Source organism: Myxocyprinus asiaticus, chromosome 35, assembly GCF_019703515.2.
Source record: "Myxocyprinus asiaticus isolate MX2 ecotype Aquarium Trade chromosome 35, UBuf_Myxa_2, whole genome shotgun sequence".
NCBI lineage: Eukaryota > Metazoa > Chordata > Actinopteri > Cypriniformes > Catostomidae > Myxocyprinus > Myxocyprinus asiaticus.
This window is the reverse complement of record NC_059378.1, coordinates 14371237-14390294: the sequence shown is the minus strand read 5'-3', so window position 1 is coordinate 14390294 and position 19058 is coordinate 14371237. Positions and strand designations below refer to the sequence as shown.

At 40.7% G+C, this 19058-nt stretch overlaps 1 protein-coding gene across 5 annotated transcripts in view; it reads left to right on the top strand.

Annotated features, from left to right (window-relative positions):
* The window catches only part of LOC127426292 (chemokine-like protein TAFA-1), a 284660-nt gene that overhangs the window by 233111 nt on the left and 32491 nt on the right, over positions 1-19058 (top strand). For all 5 annotated transcript variants that reach the window (XM_051673011.1, XM_051673010.1, XM_051673007.1 and 2 more), the window contains exon 3: positions 742-882. In XM_051673011.1, coding sequence (XP_051528971.1) covers positions 742-882 — 141 coding nt within the window. The remainder of the gene's footprint in view (positions 1-741; positions 883-19058) is intronic.

Sequence of the window (19058 nt, the reverse complement as noted above, 5' to 3'; positions counted from 1 at the left end):
AATCTAATTAAGGAGCAGAGGATTCAGGTCTGTGAATTTTTTTTTCAGTTTGGATTGCCTTTTTTACCTTCATGGATATAATGATGTTCAGTAACAATTTACTGATTGTATACATTAACATCAGTTAACACAATAAACAACGTGAAATAACAATGAACAATACTTATACATCATTTATTTATCCTGGTTAATGTTAATTTCTACATATACTAACACATATTTAACAATGAACATGATCATTTTCAGCACAACAGCATAATTGCGAGTGTGATTTTGCTTTTATGCAACAGTTCATTAAACAAGATGTTTATATAGAGTAATTTACATTTTTGACATTCTAGTCTAATTAAATGAAATACTACAACTAATGTTGCATAATAAAAAATAAAAAAAAACATGCTTTATATATTATTTTTTTGTGAAAACACTTCCCTGCGTTTATTATATGCAAGAACTGTTTGTCTTTCCCTTCTTCGTCTGTTCTCTCTTTCAGTGTTAACTTCATAAATATGTACTTGTCACTGATTTGTTTGTATCGCTGGTGTGCATCACTGAATAGTGTATTTCTCTGATGCATGTCACTGAAATGCGTGTACCTCTGATGCTGCCGACCAAACTGAAATATGTGCGTCTTTATTATGTGTCAAAGTTATGGAAGTATCATGTTCACATGCCACTGAAATATTTGTGCCACTGATATGTGCCACTGATATATACGTGTGTGTGTTTCTGTATTCACAGAAGGAGGAACGTGCGAGGTCATCGCAGCACACAGATGTTGCAACAAGAACCGCATTGAGGAGCGCTCCCAAACAGTCAAGTGCTCATGTTTACCGGGAAAAGTGGCCGGCACGACACGGAACAAACCCTCCTGTGTAGACGGTAGGAATCTAGATCTGACTTACACATGGTAAACAGCATCATCACAACATCTATCAATCTATCACCTTTAAATTCTGTGTCAATATGAATAAAATTATCTTAAGATGTCATTTTTGTTTTATGATTGGCTGTAGTAAAATTTATTGTGAACAAGAAAATAAAAGCTTTCTTCCATAATAGGGTGTGCACACATATTTGTGCATAAAAATTGTGTACAAACATTTTCATGCAGAAATAATGTGTTTTCTCTCTCTCTCTTCTTTTTTCTTCATAATTTTGGATAAAATCTAGAACCAACTCAAACCACACATATGCACTAATCACTAAGAGACAGTAACTCATTTTCTGTCTGCGCAATTTAAAATGTTTGTCTTTGTAGTATATACATATGCGTCAGAAGGACACTCTTAGAGAGTCTTTAGTTGTGTCGCGTTTTAGCATCTTGTGCCATAAACATGCATTTTAAGATATTGTGTCGAGTTAAAAATAGATTGAAAATATGTTAAACGTGTCTCACGATCCCTGCATTCTATTGTGCTCTGTCCAACTTTCTTTGAATGCAAAAGTGCATAATCTTTAAAAGACTCTGCTCTTTATTCAATTTGTGCTGTCTGCTCTTGTCGGTTTGACAAGGCCTGTACAGCCCAAGGAGTTCTAGGCTTCAAGTGTATCTGTCTGCATCCCACAAGACAACAAGAAATACCCACTACACGACACACCCACCCCAAGAAACCCAGAAACCCCACTGTGTTGCCCTAAAACCCGGCCTTATACGGCGTTCATTTTCCATTCTCTGTTTATCTGTTGAGGTAAACTCTGGCATGACTCAGCTAAACTCAACTCCTTTGACATTGACTACGCCTCAATCCCCAGTTGGTCTTATTTATCCACAGGGTAATCTGCAGGCCAAAGGCACTCGACCGTTTGCCCTGAGGAAGCCCAGAGGAGGCACGATGAAGCCCCAGAAGTGATAGTGGGAAAGCAACTGGCCCTGGCACGCACTAGCATGCCCTCATTTGGCCGGATACTGGAAACATGGCTTACTGTATGTCTCAAATTGACTTGTCTCACAATAATGATACAAGTAGTAGTAAGTAGTGCTTTTACAATATTCCTATATGAGCCATTCAACTATGCAAAACCAAATGCCGTTTTAAATTTGGCATAACTGACTTTCAATGTGTTCCTCAGATGATATTTAGCTTCAGCTGTCACCTTGATGTTATTTTAAAGGATTTATTCAAATTTGATGCAAATGACAAGGGGCCAACTTGACCTGTCCGTTAAATCAAGATAACCCTCTGCGAACACATAAATAAACTCTGCTTCGCAGAGCTAATGTGTGCTTCTAAATCACTTGCACCTTCATTAGCAACTGACACATAAGTGCCAGCTTTACGTCACACATTCTGTTTCCCACGGATCTTGACCTGGACAAAAGCATGGGAATTTTTTGTGCAAATCTTCTGTAAATTTGCACTTTATTATGCTCAGGTCAAGCCTTGAGCCTCAAGCCCTTTACCCAGGACAGCGAGCCACAAATGTCTACACTATCCTCTAAGCAGGATTACATTAACTTGCGAACTACTGAAGTGTTATTTGAAAAAGTTTTATCTTTATTTGTTACTCAAAAAAGCATCTTGCTGTCTTAAAAGTATGTGCCTAAAAATTTTTCCTATATTAACACGATATCACTATAACCGCTCTGGGGGCCTTTTAACCCAAATGTGGTGGCCAAAAAGAAATAATAACGGAAGGTTTTTTTATTAAAAATGTTTTTTAAGATGGCGAAGAAGTACCTCACAACTTGGCTCCCTTGCCGCCTTTTTTTTTTTTTTTTTCGAATTTTAATCTTTTTACACAAATTATGTTGTTCCATCAATATTCAATAAAACTAAATGTATTTTTCAATCTTGATAATTTTGTTACCAGAAAAAAATTTCCGTAAGGTGTGCATTTAGCCCCATTGTATACTACTTTATATTTGTTTGAGTCACAATTAGAGTTTAATCTTTAAGCCTTAGGCTCAAAACGTTCAGCATTTCAAAATGGTAGATTTAAAGCCATTTACTCACACTAGTACACACACCTTCAAAAGCTACAATAAATTAGTATTACACTTGAGTTCCAACTCCCTTTCACCAGGAGAATACAAAACAGTTCAACTCAGAAAGGTCAATTTTTTTATACTTCCTCACTTTGTCTTTTCCTCAGAAGTCTTTTTCAGAAGCTGGTGATTTCTCTCTTTTTGTTACTCTATTTGTTTTTTTTACATGTTGATTTCACCTACCCAGTTCCACAACAAATTGCACTGAATACCAAACTATGGGTGGTACGGTACACTAGCAACTGTCTCTTTGCAGCATACTGATGTGATCCGCGTAACAGCATAAAGCAAGATTTACACTTCATGCCTCTGCACGTGTGTCCTGCGGGGAGGGCCACATCTCACACATCTGCTAGTGCATCAATCAAGCCAGGCAGCTTGTTATATGGGCAGGTGAGATAAAGAATGAAGTTGACAGACCACTGGGCATTCATATGTGAAGGGTTGACTGTGTGGATGTGGTTGCCATCTACATATGGTTGTACAAATGAGTCACTGTGGTATCTTTGTCTGGTGTAAGTTGAATTTGGATTGCCACATGTGAGGGTGTAGTTTAGACTAAGGTTGTCATGATATCTTCATCTTTTTTAATAAAACGAATATATAGATATCATCGATATAGAAACAGCAATGACACAAAACACCGGTTCACCTAGTGTCACTGAAGTTTGTAAGTGTAGATAAGTGTGGGCGTGTGTGTATGATGTCAGCTAATTTTAAAAACACACAATGCAATTGTTCATCAGAGTAATGGATATAAACAGCTTCAGAAATGTTTGTATGTGCATGTGTGCTTATTTAGGAAGCCATACTCTGTTATTATATATCAAGACAATGAAGTGATTATACAGTTGTGGAGAAAAGTTCCTGTGGCTCATCTGTGCTCTGGATATACACTCATCTTCTGCTTGATAATAATACTGTCTTTATGAGTAACGACACTGTCGGCTGAGCCTGATGGAGACCTGAGGGAGGACCTGCGGGAACGGTCTCAAACACACTGCTGCTGTCACACACGAGTGCGCTTATGCACATAGTCACACACCCCGCACACACACACAGCAGACACATTTTGTCACCAACTTTCTCTATCTATTACATACACACTCACACAACTTGTGTCGCCCTACTAAAATCTGACAGTGTGTGTGCATTGGGTTCACATCCTTCACACGTGCCAAAGAGAGTGGCTAAATTTGGAGAACCATCGCCCTCCTATCACCTCACTTTTTAGAAGTCATTTAGACAAAGTTATTAATGCATTCACAAAATGTCTGCCCCTGTCACCACCTGAAGGGTAAACAAACAAAAATTATGAAGTTCTCTGTCTTGAAATGCTCTTAATATATATATTATTTATTCTTATCTTCTTATCCACCTTTTTCCTGAACACGGAAGATTCATACCAAAAGCCTGTTTTCGTTTTCCAGTCTCCAGTGTTTTCTCTCACTTCTGCATATTTTCTTAACAGATATTTTGATGTTTAACGTATTTAATTTCTATAAATTGCCACGAAAAAGGCATGTGGCTCCATAGTGCCGATACGAGTCCCAATGCCAATCTTTTGGCAGTGCTTCACTTGTCAAAGTAGGTAGGAGTAAGTGGAAGACATGAAGCTATGGCCAGAAGTTAAAGGGATAGTTCACCAGAAAATAAATATTCTGTCATCATTTACTCACCCTCATGCCATGATGAACTTGACTTTCTTTCTACTGCTAAACACAAATGAAGATTTTTAGAAGAATATCTCAGCTCTGTAGGTCCATACAATGCAAGTGAATGGTTGCCATAACTTTGAAGGTTAAGGCAAAACGAATAGTTCCAGGCTTGGATGCTGATTGGTTAATACAGTGTTCTAGCTGTGCCAAAATAAAAAAAAATAGAAACAGTTATGATACAATACACCTGTTCACAAAAACATCTCACCCTCTCGCCACCTGAAAGGTAAACAAACAAAAAATATGAAGTATCCTGCATTGAAAAGCTCTCAAAATAGATTAAAATTATCTGATAGAAACAAGCATCAAAGACATAGATTAGATAATTTTGTGTTAGATTGATGAATGATTGGGTAAGGAGATGCATATGTGGCTGAATATGTTTGTATGTCTTTGCATGTTTTGGAGTGGGGGGTGGTATGTAAATGTTACCAGTCTTGCTTAACCTGCTCTGAGTGGGATTCAAACCAGCATCTCCAGCATGGGAGGCGAGCGCTCTAACAAGGAGGCTAAACGCTACAGCCTCTAGCATGAGTCGCTAGTGTGCCTCTTGAGGCCAGAGTGAGGTTTACACACTGGCTGGTTGGCTGGCTGGCTACTGTTACATTAACAGAGGCACAGTTAGTGGGAGTGTGCTGTCAGATTATCCCAGCATGGGAATTGATTATTAGCTTTGACAAGGAGAACTATGTCCCAGTTATGTCAGGCCCAACAAGACTCTAAAAAAGACTTACTAAAAAATATATTTTTTAACATGTTAAATGCTGGGCTTTTTAACAAATACATACATACGGCACTGTTCACACACACGGAGAGATTAAATAACCCATCTTTACACACAATATAGTGCAGCAAAAATTACAGAAACACACAAAAATGTGCCCAAGCCAAGATGACCAAAGGAAATACAAAACATGCAACATAAATGCCTGTGCTAAAAATCTTTTGAAATACTATATGTATGTTACGAGGAGGAGGGTGTTGCCGGGCCGTGATGACGCGTGCCTGACGCTGAGTTGCCTAATCAGCAGGAGAGAGATAAGGAGGGGCTGGGACACCAGTTCGAGAGAGAGAGAGAGAGAGAGAGAGAGAGAGAGAGAGAGAGAGAGAGAGAGAGAGAGAGAGAGAGAGAGAGAGAGAGAGAGAGAGAGAGAGAGATGCGTGTGTTGTGTGTGTGCACATCTTTGTTTTGTTTGCTGCAAAGCACTTTTATGTTTGAGTTATGTTCTGTCATTAAAGTTTACGTTGCTGTTCAGCCGGTTCCCGCCTCCTCCTTTCCCTTAAGTAGAGACCTTGTCTGTTACAATGTATTGTAAAATAAAATAGATAAAGAAGAATAAAACAATAGATTAATTAATCAGCCCTAAAAGGGCATTACTAAAGTTACCTCTAAAAATTCATTCATTGCTATTTTCCAACAAATTAGGGCCCAATAAATAAATTTCCATTAGGGGTGAAAAACATTAGGATACAACACTTTCGATTCAATAGTATATGTATTGTATGATGCATAAAAAAATACATAACTGGTAGTTTGATTAAATCCAAGCAATGCAAAATTGAGAGCTGCGAAACAGCTTCCTCCCTGGACAGGCGGTGCTGAGCACTCTAGTCTTCACAGGCAAGTTAATACCTTGAAGATCGATTGCAAACGGCAAGTAGATTGTTGTGTTAAAGCTTGTCAAATTTGCCAAACAACAGTGTCATGTACCGGTGCTACAGTATATCAAACATGTTGTTTTATTTATGCCAACCTCACTTGCGCACATTGGATAAGCCAGTAAGACCGCCGGTAAGGTTTACATGCAAAGTGAAACTGGGGGAAGAGGGAAAAAAATACATATGATGATTGGTTTTTGCTGAAACTGCTAAATAATTTTGGATTATGTACGTATATCGTAAAGCCAGAGGTCAGGTAGCTCTCAAGTTTTTACGTTTTATTTACTAACTAACATTGAAAGGAGTTTTTTTTTTTCTTTTTTTTTCTTGCCACGGTCACCTTTAGCTTGATCACCGGGGGCTTTGAGACTATAAGGCATGATTTTCTATAGAGCTGCTTTGAAACGATTGTGAAACGTGCTATACAAATAAAAATGACTTGAATAAACACATTTTTCTAAAAAAAAAAGTTCATATAAGTTTTTCTAATAACAATCAAAATAAATAAATGCAGTGCTGTTGTTTAAGTTACTTTATTATAGAGCTCTGCTTTTTGTTGCCAATGTCAGACACCGTTATATCTTTTAAGATTTAAAATATACTTATGTCGAATCCTTGAATAAGTTTACATGAAAAACAGTTATGAGTGCTGTTTGTTTTTTGTTTTTTATAATTGTATTATATTGTATCGTGAGGGTTCTGCATCATATTGTAATGTGAAATTTGTGTATCAATACATGCCTAATTTCCAATTTTTATTTTACATATTACAACTTGTAGAAACCATGAAAATAACATTGAAAAGACAGGAACATTTTCCTCGAGTTCAGCTGCCTTCTCAAGAAAGGCAGCTTTTGTTACTTTTAGATAATCTTGTGAGTTGATACCAGAGTTTATATATACAGTCACATGACCTTTAATATTTGCAGGGACCCTCTTTTTAATATTCACTAAAATTTGACTGACTCTCTCATTGCTTCTCCCCCAGCCTCTAAAATGTTTGTATCCTCCAGGCAAAAAAAAAAAAAAAACTAACTTTGTAGGGTTAATTAAGTATAATAATTAGGGCTGCTGATTTAATGCGTTAATTAAGTGCAATTAATTATTTTTTTAAAAACGAACGAGTTAAAAAAATTTATGCAATTAATCATGTCCCCGGACATTAATAAGGAATATTCTTACCATTGGAGCAATTCAAGCTTGAAGTACCATCTGTTTTCTCCAGGGGGCAGTAAGCTAAACTCCAGCTGTTTAGGAAACACGCAGCTTATACAGAGAACAACAAACCACACTCACCCACAGCAGACAGCACAAGATGAGAACGCGTTCTTGCATTCAAACACAACTTGATGGAGCCCAAATCCAAACACAGGGATCTCAAGACATGTTTTTCTAAGTGTCAAACTACGTTTAACTTGACACAGTGACCTAAAAATTGTATGTATATGATGCAATGTAACCAAAGTGAGACACTCCAAAAATGTCCTTCTGATGCATGTGTACATTGACGTGTCTTTAGATAAGCCCTTAATAAATCTCGGAATGATTGATGAATTTAATTGCAAAATGGATTGCTGTGAATTGTAGGCCAATGATAGGTTCATGTTCAATAATATGGAAATAAACAATGCATTTTTGTATTGTCTTATTAATGCTTTACTCGTCTGCCACAATAATGAAATGCAATCAGTTGACAGCTCTAATTATTATAAAACATGATTATGATTTGGGAGTCTGGTGGTGAAGTATCATTCAACTTTTGACGGGAGCCAGTTCAAATCCAGACCTAACACACAATTTTAACAAGGCAAGCAAAATTTAAACATACCTTTCACAATGCACTTTTATCATTTGGAGAAGAGTACATTTTGCTAGATATCAAATGATCAAATATGCTATTTTTATTTGGATGTTACACATAAAATCAAACATCAGAAGGGCAATGTGTCCCCTCAGTTTGAATAAGCATGACACCTCTGAGTCTTCTGCCAATTCAACTCTTATATCAGATTTTTCTTTCCTTTTTCATGCTTTTTTTTTTTTTCTTTCCTCATTACACTCTCCCTGTTTCTCTCAGACTAATCTCACAGTGAAACGGAAACAGTAGGTTGACCGTTCCTATGGTACTGGAAGTCTCGGAAATAACATGCCGACTTCACGTGTGATCATGTTGTGTCTCTACTTTCTTTATTGCAAATAAGCGCTTACACACACACACACACACACACACACTCACACACAAACACACACACTCTCTCTCTCTTTCCATTTACCAGCACTGATGTAGAATGAACACTTCTGTTTTGCAAGGGGCTTTAATGCAGAGCATGACAGTTTGTCATGGTGCATTTGATAGACGCTCTGCAGAACACACATACGAGATCACTTCAAGAGTGTAAAATGACTTCATAAGCATAGCTGATCAACACTCCCACTAAAAAAAAAAAAAAAAAAAAAAAAGATTACACAAGATTATGTATGTGTGCCTCTACAGAAATGTGGCATAAGATTGCACAGCTTCAAGCAAAGAAACCAATCAGGGGAGGTGACACAATACACAATGAAAAACCAGCAAGGGCATTGATGGGTGCAAGCATTTTAATTACCGTTATGTGTAACTTCATAATTACAACTGCATCTCTCACATAATGTTTCTGCATTTGCATATTCTGTCTGTTTGTTTGTTTGCAATTAAATTTTGCCCCAGTTTTGAAGATTAATTGCATATCTATGGTGTCATTCACTTCTTACCTTAATGACGATATTGTAACAACATTCAAAGCTCATCTAGGTCAGATGCGGTATTGTGACTACACCGGTGCAGCAGAACTCTAAAACAGCTCTACCTGTGAGTCAGGTGCACTGTGCCTACAGAGTGGAAGGGTGAGGTTTAGGGTAACTCTGCACCAATAAACATTTCTCTCTGTGTCTCCAACCCTTTTTGTGTGATATAAAATCTGTGTCTTAGTTTCTGCAGTAAAAATTGGTCCTAAGTCTGTTTTGCATTAATGTAATTTAATACAGAATTTGTCATTACAAATTTCATTATTCGTCATTAATAGCATAACAATTTGAATGAAAAGTTGAATAAAAAAATATGAATGCATTTCAGAATTTATTAGTATTGGTATGTCAACATTCTATCAGTTGGGAAAACTGTAGACTCCACAAGTTTGTGAAAAACCTAATGATTTATTTTATTTCACCATGATCTGAGAATGTTGCAAAAAGCATCTGATCATATCTGTACATGTTTATTGGTCAATGTTTAGACAAATTTGCTTACCTTTTATTAGTGACCTAGAAGTAGTGCAGAAATAGTGCTTTTTCATTTTATGTACAACTTTTTATATCACATTTTTACAAATCTTAAACTTTCTGTTTGTTTCCAGGTTTAAATGAAAAAAAGGCAGATTTTCAATCTAGACCAAGGGTCGGCAACCTTTTTGACATGGAGTGGCATTTTTTTTATTTTCCTGGCCAATGGCTGTGTCGACACGCCCCTCAAAAACAAATAATAAAAAAATAAAACATGAGCATGTTTGAGTCCACTTGTGAAAATGTTTCTATTTTGCATTTTTCTAATTTAATTGTTTATTTTTCATTACAAATTATATTATCAGCATAACAGTTTGAGTGAAAAATTTGTGCAAAACCTGATGATTATGATAATCATGATCCTGCATGTGAATTTTCACAGAAAGTGCTTTAATGAAAGAAAACCTGTCCTTTTGTACAAAATGAGTTAACACAGTTAATGTCACAGATTTGCTTAATTGATTACTGATCATGAAATTGTGTGGAATCTTAAATATGTCTTATATTATGTCATTGTAATCATGTAATCACTAGCACGCAAGCAACAGCGAGAGAGGAGCAGTCTATATTATTTATATGAAGTTTTTCACACCTGCATTCCAATCAACATCTTGATGTAATCCGTCCTCATGATCACTTTGCTGAGTGGGAATGTGATGCGACTCGCGTTGCGCGTGCAAGCCATTCGCGCATCACAAGTCGATCAACTATTTAGCCCTTTTCAGTGAATCGCAACTGCAAAATCCTATAACTTTATTTCCAGGTTTAATTTATATTTTGAATAGACTCTTGAATAGATTTTTAACCCCCACGATGGGGGTTTATGTTTTCTCTTTTAATCTTTTAATGTAATTTTGAGTGTGACCATGGTTTGAGGAGGGTGTACCTGTATGCTTGGTTGGAAATCTCAAGGATTAATAGTGGTGTTTTCCTTATTACATTACGTGTTGTTCTGAAAGCAAAAAGAAACAAATGAAACACGGAATATAGGCTGTCATCCGCGCAGCCTGTCCGAAGCAAAGCGGGCGCATTTACTGCGCTGCTGGCTCTTGATGTGCGAATGGCTTGCACGCACTGCACAAGTCTGTTGGGTATACTGCAGTCTCGTCACATTTTTACTTTTTGTTTAGCCTCCCGTTCAGCTCATGAAAACACGCTGCTTGATCATGAGGAAGGATTACATCAAGATATAGATTGGAATGCAGGTGCGTAATTGATATGCATAAAATAGTCTACTCCTCTCTCACCATTGTTGGCGTACCAGTGATTACCCCTCCATAGGTTGCCGACCCCTGATCTAGACCCCACTGTATGTGCTCCACAAAGTTTAATGTGATTACAGTAATTCAAGTGAGGCATGTTCCTGAATCAAAATCCTTTTTGTCCATGAGCAACATTCCTACTAAATTAGAAGTTAGGATTAGGGTTGGGTTGGTTTTAGGTGTTTCCCCAACTCGTCGTGTGACCTCAAAAGGCCCTTGCCACTTGGCAAGTAATTTAGAGCTTGATGTAGGGAGCAATACAAGTACTTTATCTCCCTGTGTAAATTCCATAGTCGAGTACCCATATTATACAGCCGGGTTTGACATTCCTGAGCCTGGAGAAAATTCTCCTGTGTTAGTTGCCCCAGTGTGTGGAGTTTTGCTCTGAGAGAGAGAGAGAGAGAGAGAGAGAGAGAGAGAGAGAGAGAGAGAGAGAGAGAGAGAAAAACCCAGCAGGTTGGAAAAACCCCAGGAGCGGGGTGTAGGTTTGGGAGGAATGCTTCCCTGTCTCTGGGGAATGGGAATGGGATGAAGACGAGAGGAGGGGGGAAAGAGAAGACGGGACAGAGAGAAGAGGGCTCGCTGGTCCCCGGATATGCCACCAAGTGGTCCTCAGCCAGCTGGACGGCCTCGTTCCACAACTCGTTCTGGCACTGGACCCATTCCGCCGTCCCTGTCAGTAGTCAGGTGATAAACTGCTACAGTACCACCAGATCGACCACTGCCACGGTGTCACCTTCTGATGCCAGCAGCCACTGCCGGCAGGAGTCACAGAGCTGTTGGGCAAATGCAAACGGGCTGCTGAGCTCGCCAAGCATCAGCGAGCAGAAGCACTGGTGGTGCTGTTCTGGGCTGCAGTCGACCCGTTACAAGATGGCTCATCGTAAGTTCTCTTACTCCAGGAAGTTTGTCACTGGAAGCTGTTGGGCTGCGAGTTGGGTTTCCCTAGTCAACAGTGGCAAAAGGCAGACCGCCCACTGGTTGTTGGGCCATACCCAGGATTCTGCTGTCTGCTTGAACAACTTAATAAAGGCCTCCGGGTCATTGTGTGGGCCCATCTTGGCGAGCGTGACGTGGGGCATGGCCGGGGCTGTGGCCGGGGTTATGGCTGAAGTTTCCCCGTGGGGTACCAAGCTCCTTAACACCTGCCGGTCCTCAGCGTGGGCCTGAAGGAGCACCTGGAACCACTGCTCTTACTCCGTGCGTAGGTCCAGGAGGGCCTGATGCTGGGTTTGGTGGATGCCAGTGAGGGTCTTGATCACTTCGGCCAGCGGCGAGGACTCCATGACAGCGATTCCTTCCTCTTCTTCCTGGATTTCGGCACCACTGTGACAGGAACCAGTGTACACACTTTAGTGTTATTTATTTTCTGCCCCTTTTCAGCGTACACACAAACAAAAATTCAAATGCTCAATAATCATAAAGTAACACTCTCTCAGGCAGCACCATTGTAGGACTCAGGTCCCTCTCTCCTTCTCATCTGCGGCTTTGGCTGCTTCATCTCTCTCTCACTGCAACACAAAACAGCTGTTAGAAAACATTTCCAGAGGGCCTGGGTAGCTCAGCAAGTAAAGATGCTGACTACAAGCCCTGGAGTCACAAGTTCTAATCCAGGGTGTGCTGAGTGACTCCAGCCAGGTCTCCAAAGCAACCAAATTGGCCTGGTTTCTAGGGAGGGTAGAGTCACATGGGGTAACCTCCTCGTGGTCGCTATAATGTGGTTCGCTCTCGGTGGTGTAGGGCTTTACTGGTTGTTTAGATCAGTGTTACTATCAGAAATAATTGGTAATTATTTCTGTAGTTATTAATCAATATTTAAATTAATTAATTGGATCTAACTCATTAAAACCTCATATGGGACTCCAGTAAATGTAGTGTGCTACGTTTAGGAGCAAGTTTGGTTATTAGCAATAATTAATAATTATCAAAGATAATTATTAATTACAAAAATCAATAGAACATTGATGAGAATCAATGTTAGCTTTTTTTTTAATCCTTTAAAATCAACACTTATCAATTGTTAACATCGATGAAACATTAAAATTAACACTAGCTTATTGATCATTCTAATTCAATCAAAGATAATTATCAATTATCAAAAATCAATAGAATATTAATAAGGATTAACATTGACGGGGCACCACCCTGAAATCAGGGACTAATAACCGAATATTAAAACAGTCTCAATATTAGATTGTTTTCTTAGGAAAATCGACATCCGAAGAATATCGATTTTCGAATAAAAAAACAATGAATGAAGGTTTGAATCCGAGCACTGACATCCCGTCAGCATGACACAGGCGTATGCAAAACAAACCAAAACACTTCTCTTTGTAATATAAACAAAGTTTATTTATGCAGTACTATCAATTAATAATTAATACAGTGCAGTCAATAAACTTCCGACTTACAACTACAAACTAAACAGTGATATGATTAGATATGGAAATAAAAATAATCCTATAACACATAAGGTGTGTGTGTGACAGTGTGTGTGTGTGTGTGTCAGTGTGGTTAGTGAGAGAGAGAGAGAGAGAGAGATGATTAAGTGACAGCCCGAAAGCTGATTTCGCGATAGCTGGAGATGAAGCAGCCGTGTTCATCACTCAGAGACGCGGTTTTACGAGCGGGGCTCGTAAAAGTCCCTTGTTATTTGACTCTTTAATGGATGAACTCAGTTGCTGTCTCACCCGCGATGGCGAAAATGCACAACAGTCCAATTTGGTTGGACTACAATACAGCAAAACAAATTCGTGATAATTAATACCCTGAGTATTAATAATTAGCGGACATGGCGGTCCGTAAACTGTACAAGCAAAAACCTTGAAACACAAGAATAACACGCTATAATATTCTATCTCTGCCCAGACGTAAACCTCTTACTTGAATCGCATGAGGACACAGGTAGAATGTGTTTTCCTCCGTCCTTTAACTTTGACCCGGTTTCTTGAGGCTCGTGTGATGACGAGAGCCGTTTCCTCGCGCTGTCGGCGGCCGGTACGGCTGTTGATTCTCAGAGGGCGGTACAGCTGTTGATTCTCGGCGGGCTGGCGGAGAACTCAGAAATGTCGACTTGATTGAAGATGGAAGAGAAATCTTTAATCTCTTCACTTCTGTAGGCCAACGGATGAAGATGGAATTGCTCGGCGGTCTCCTTCGGATCCGTTAGAGTGTTCGGTTGAACACAGAGTAATCTCAACTCGTCCAGCGAGATGGAGATTGTATGGCTACAGTTTCAAGTCGGACATTACTTCCTTATGCCACGAGGTTACACCGGAGAGCAGCAAAAAGCTATGTCCGTATTCGGTGAACGAAGTCGCCGGAAGCGAAATCTTTAAGCATTTCAGAATTATTTGAACTCCTGATGATGTCATGTTTGAGGGACGTTCTGTTGTGTGCCTCATCCAATAGGAGTTGAGAGCTCGATCCTTTAGAGGGCAAGGCTTCATGGATCTGTAGTCTGTTTTGGACTCCCTTTGTTTGATTTTGGTGCGATTTTTATCAGTAAGATTTACGACTTAGAAGGAGGGGACTTGAGGAATGTTTTTTATGACTGTTAGGCCTGCCTTTGTCTTCTATCTGAATACATGAGGCCCAACAGTGGGGCGCATGGTTGTGCATTGTGCGTGGATGCCACAGGGAATAGTGTAAAGCCTCCACCTGTCTCCACGGTAATGCACGCAACAAGCCATGTGATAAGATGCGTGGATTGACGGTCTCAGACGAGGAGGCAACTGAGATTTGTCCTCCGCCACCCGGATTGTGGCGAGTCACTACACCACCACGAGGACTTAGAGCGCATTTGGAACTGGGCATTCCAAACTGGGGAGAAAACGGGGAGAAAATCAACAAAAAAACAACAAAAAAAGGAATCATTCCCCACAGGTGTTAATCCTTACTGCCTCCCTCTCCCGGCCTCACTCTCCACAGAGCATCGCTCAACCATGCCCCCGTCTCCACACACTCTGATTTTAAAAATAGGTTATGGTTAGGTATGTTTATATGTGTAAGCATATGTGATTGAAATCATTGTGCCTTCTTCATGAAACATGAGCAGAACTAATTTCTATGTAAATCGGTCATACGCCCACTCTTACCATAATTGTTCCATTGAGTTAAATGCGACAGTTTACAAAAGAATGCTTTTACATACAACTTTCAAAGAAACTGATTCTGTTTGTGTTTCATAAATAAGCCCCACAATGTGTCTACATGAACACAAATATCTGTTCAGAACTCTAATGAACTCTAGAGTAATATGTCCAACACAATACAGTGAGATCTTTTAGGAAAACAAAATATAGGAGCAGACACTAGACAAGAATGATTCATCTTATGTAGATAAGGCATAAAAAAACTGAAGTGTCTTTTATTTCACATAGCAGAATTTATGAGTTGAGAATTTTCTGGATGCATAAATATTTAAAGATTATGTTTTACATCTGCTGAGAGCTGTGGACAGTTTGTCAGCATAATCGGCCAAACAATGCAGATGTAATAACACTACAACTTATTCAAGTGTTCCATTAAGAAGTGCACACACAAACTCACACACAGAATCAAGCCCCTTCTAAGTAAAGGATGAGGACTCTTGAGGTCTATTCATTAAGAGTGGAGAGCTTTTTTTGACATGATTGAGATGCCTCACACTGCTTTTTGAATGTCTAATCAAGCCTCTGTATAAAAAAAAAACTCACTAATAGTGCATAACGGCACTCCATCCCTTTCTGAGGTCCACCTTCCCTAACCCTCAAACAGACACGCGATCCCCGGCTACCTGCTAATTATACCCCAGGTTCATTAGAGCTGCTCAGCTCGCCCTCTAACCTTATCCGCCTTTATTGCAACCATTACCTCTGCCTATTAAAAAAAAAAAAAAGTCAATCTTTCCACACCAAGAGCCCAGAAAAGACCTTATTTAATCAATCAGGTCATTAACAGACAGTTTCTCTGTACAGTTGAAAAAGAGAGGTAATTTGAGTGCAGAGCGAGACAACAATGAGATAGGGAACTGGAGTGGATCTAAATAGCGAGTTCATTCTTCCCTTTGATGACGAGCAGGACAGCAAGGGGAGGGGCCAGAGGGGATCGGCATTATCTGTGGTGATTTATCGATCCGTACCTTGGTGCTGTGAAATAACACATGCAAGAATAGCATGAGAAGCATGCTTAGCACTCTAAATCTATGCCGGAAGCAGTGGTGGTTGTAGGGGGGGCCCTGACAGAAGCCCCATGTGCCCCTGCAGGTCGGACGGAATTTTGGTGCCACCACAGACTGATCACGGTTCCCTGCCTGGCTCCCCCTTTGAAAAAATCCTGGCACCGCCCCTGGCTGGAAGTGATCAATTAAGTGGTTCTGGGAAAATGTGGTGTGCTGCAAAATCCATCGAGGGGCCTCTTGCACTGTCATGTATAAAATTCAAGTTTAAATAGGCATTCCAACATCATTTACATAAAAATGTAGACACTTGCAGGCACTATAATTGCAGTTTTTGCAAGGCAGCACTGTATTGATATTCCTCAGATATTCTGGTTAGGGCTTGTTCCCAAACCCAATAATGACTTTTGCTATTTATTCAGCTTGAACGTACAGACTCCATTTAAACATTTAAATTTTATAATTTTTTTTACAAATTTAGGTTTAAAAAAAACACCCATTGACTGTGATAGTGATGACACCATTGTAATATTTGCTGAATGCTAATTGGTCTTCTTTCTTAAATCTATTTGCATACTGAATTGCATTTGGTCTTTTCTTTCTTGCTTCTATTTAAATATCTATAGCCAACTTTAACTACAAAGGCCATGTTGAATTGTGTGTTGAGGCAGCCGCAGGGTCGAGACAGGGTCAGGAGGTCTGGGAGGTGACCGCAGGGCTGAGACAGGGTCAGGAGGCCTGGGAGGCGGCCGCAAGGCTGAGACAGGGTCAGGAGGCCTGGAAGGCGGCCGCAGGGCCGAGACAGGGTCAGGAGGCCTGGAAGGCAGCCGCAGGGCTGAGACAGGGTCAGGAGGCCTGGGAGGCGGCCGCAGGCCTGAGACAGGGTCAGGAGGCAGAGCCGCAGGAGGAATAGTCTCTGGGGGATCGGGCGGAGTCCAGGAGGAATAGTCTCTGGGGGAGCGCGCAGAGCCGCTGGAGGAATAATCTCTGGGGGAGCACATGGAGCCGCTGGAGGAATAGTCTCTGGGGGAGCGGGCGGAGCCACTGGAGGAATAGTCTCTGGGGGAGCGGGCGGAGCCACTGGAGGAATAGTCTCTGGGGGAGCGGGCAGAGCCGCTGGAGGAATAGTCTCTGGGGGAGCGGGCAGAGCCGCTGGAGGAATAGTCTCTGGGGGAGCGGGCAGAGCCGCTGGAGGAATAGTCTCTGGGGGAGCGGGCAGAGCCGCTGGAGGAATAGTCTCTGGGGGAGCGGGCAGAGCCGCTGGAGGAATAGTCTCTGGGGGAGCGGGCAGAGCCGCTGGAGGAATAGTCTCTGGGGGAGCGGGCAGAGCCGCTGGAGGAATAGTCTCTGGGGGCAGAGTCGTGGAAGACAGAGCAGTGGGAGGCTTGAGGGGCCAAGCTGTGGAAGGCGGAGCCATGGGAGGCTTGAGACAAAGAGTCCTGGATGAATGGGAAATGACCTCCATGGTCGCAAACATGGGAAGAGACTCGGGAATGACCTCTGTGGTCGTGGGCATGGACAGAGACTCGGAAACGACCTCCATGGTCGTGAACATGGGATGAGACTCGGGAACAACCTCCGTAGTCGTGGGCATGGACAGAGACTTGGGAACGGAAACTTTTCTTCTCTTCCTCCTCCTCTGGATGGCCGAAATTGGCAACGCTGGCTCTGGGACAGACGAGGCTGGCAACTCATTGGCCATGGCAGGCGTGGGCTCGTTGACCGTGGCAGGCGTGGGCGCTGGCTCGTTGACCGTGGCAGGCGTGGGCGCAGACAATTTTTGAGGTAGGGTCTTCATGGACTTACGCACCGACATCAGCAGCAGATCATACAACTTTGAGACAGGGGCCATGGAAGGCTTCATGACAGGGGCCGTGGACGCAGGTTTTGGCCTGGGGTTCCCTCCATAATCCACTGTATAAGGGGAACCGCTAAGTTCCAGAGCCTTCTCCACATAATCGCTGAGTGTCCAGTGAGTATCAGACGGAGGCATGAGTTCCCTCAGTGCACTATTCAGACCGGCCCGGAAGAAAACCACCAGAAAGCCGTCTGGATAGTGCACTACATTTGCCAGTTCTAAAAACTCACAGGTGTGATCCTTAACTGGACGGTCCCCTTGCTGAAGGAGCAGAATACTGACAGTCGCTAGATCCATTTCTAGGTCAGTCTTTCCGTGACGAGACAGGAGAGGAATGAGGATCTAAATGCAGCCTTTTTAATAAAATAAAGGTAAAACAGGTAACTCAGAACATAATGAAACAAAACACAGGGAACAAAGCACAGCATAATACAGATGAAGACTGACAAAAAACCAGGGGAAAACAAGGGCTTAAATACACAAGTGAAAACAAGGGAACAAGGAACACCTGGGGAAACAATCAGGGGAAAACTAATCATAAAAAGAAACTACAAAGGACTACAAAGCTAACAGGAAACAGGAACAGGGAACTAAACCAGAATTTCAACATAAAAGTCAATACAAACAACAGGGAATATGTGACATCAGTTTTACAGTGTACTGTTATTATTGTTCGATTTCTTTATTAGCATTGCTTCATGGAATTGCTTTTTATTTCCTCAAAAAATACATTAAAGGAATGTTACAGGTTCAATACAAGTTAAGCTTAATCGACAGCATTTGTGGTATAATAATGATTACTACAAAAATTTATTTTGACTTGTCCCTCCTTTTCTTTCAAAAAAACTAAAATCTTGGTTCCAGTGAGGCACTTATAATGGAAGTGAATGGTAGCCAATTTTTGAACATTAAAATACTCACTGTTTCAAAAGTTTAGACACAAGACATTAAGGATATGCTTGTAAAAAAATTATGTTAATATGATAAAATTACTTACTAATCTTTTCTGTGTAAAGTTACAGCCAATTGTACAACTTTGTTACCATAACAATGTAATGTCAACAAACCCTAAACCAACTGTAAAAATTACAATTAA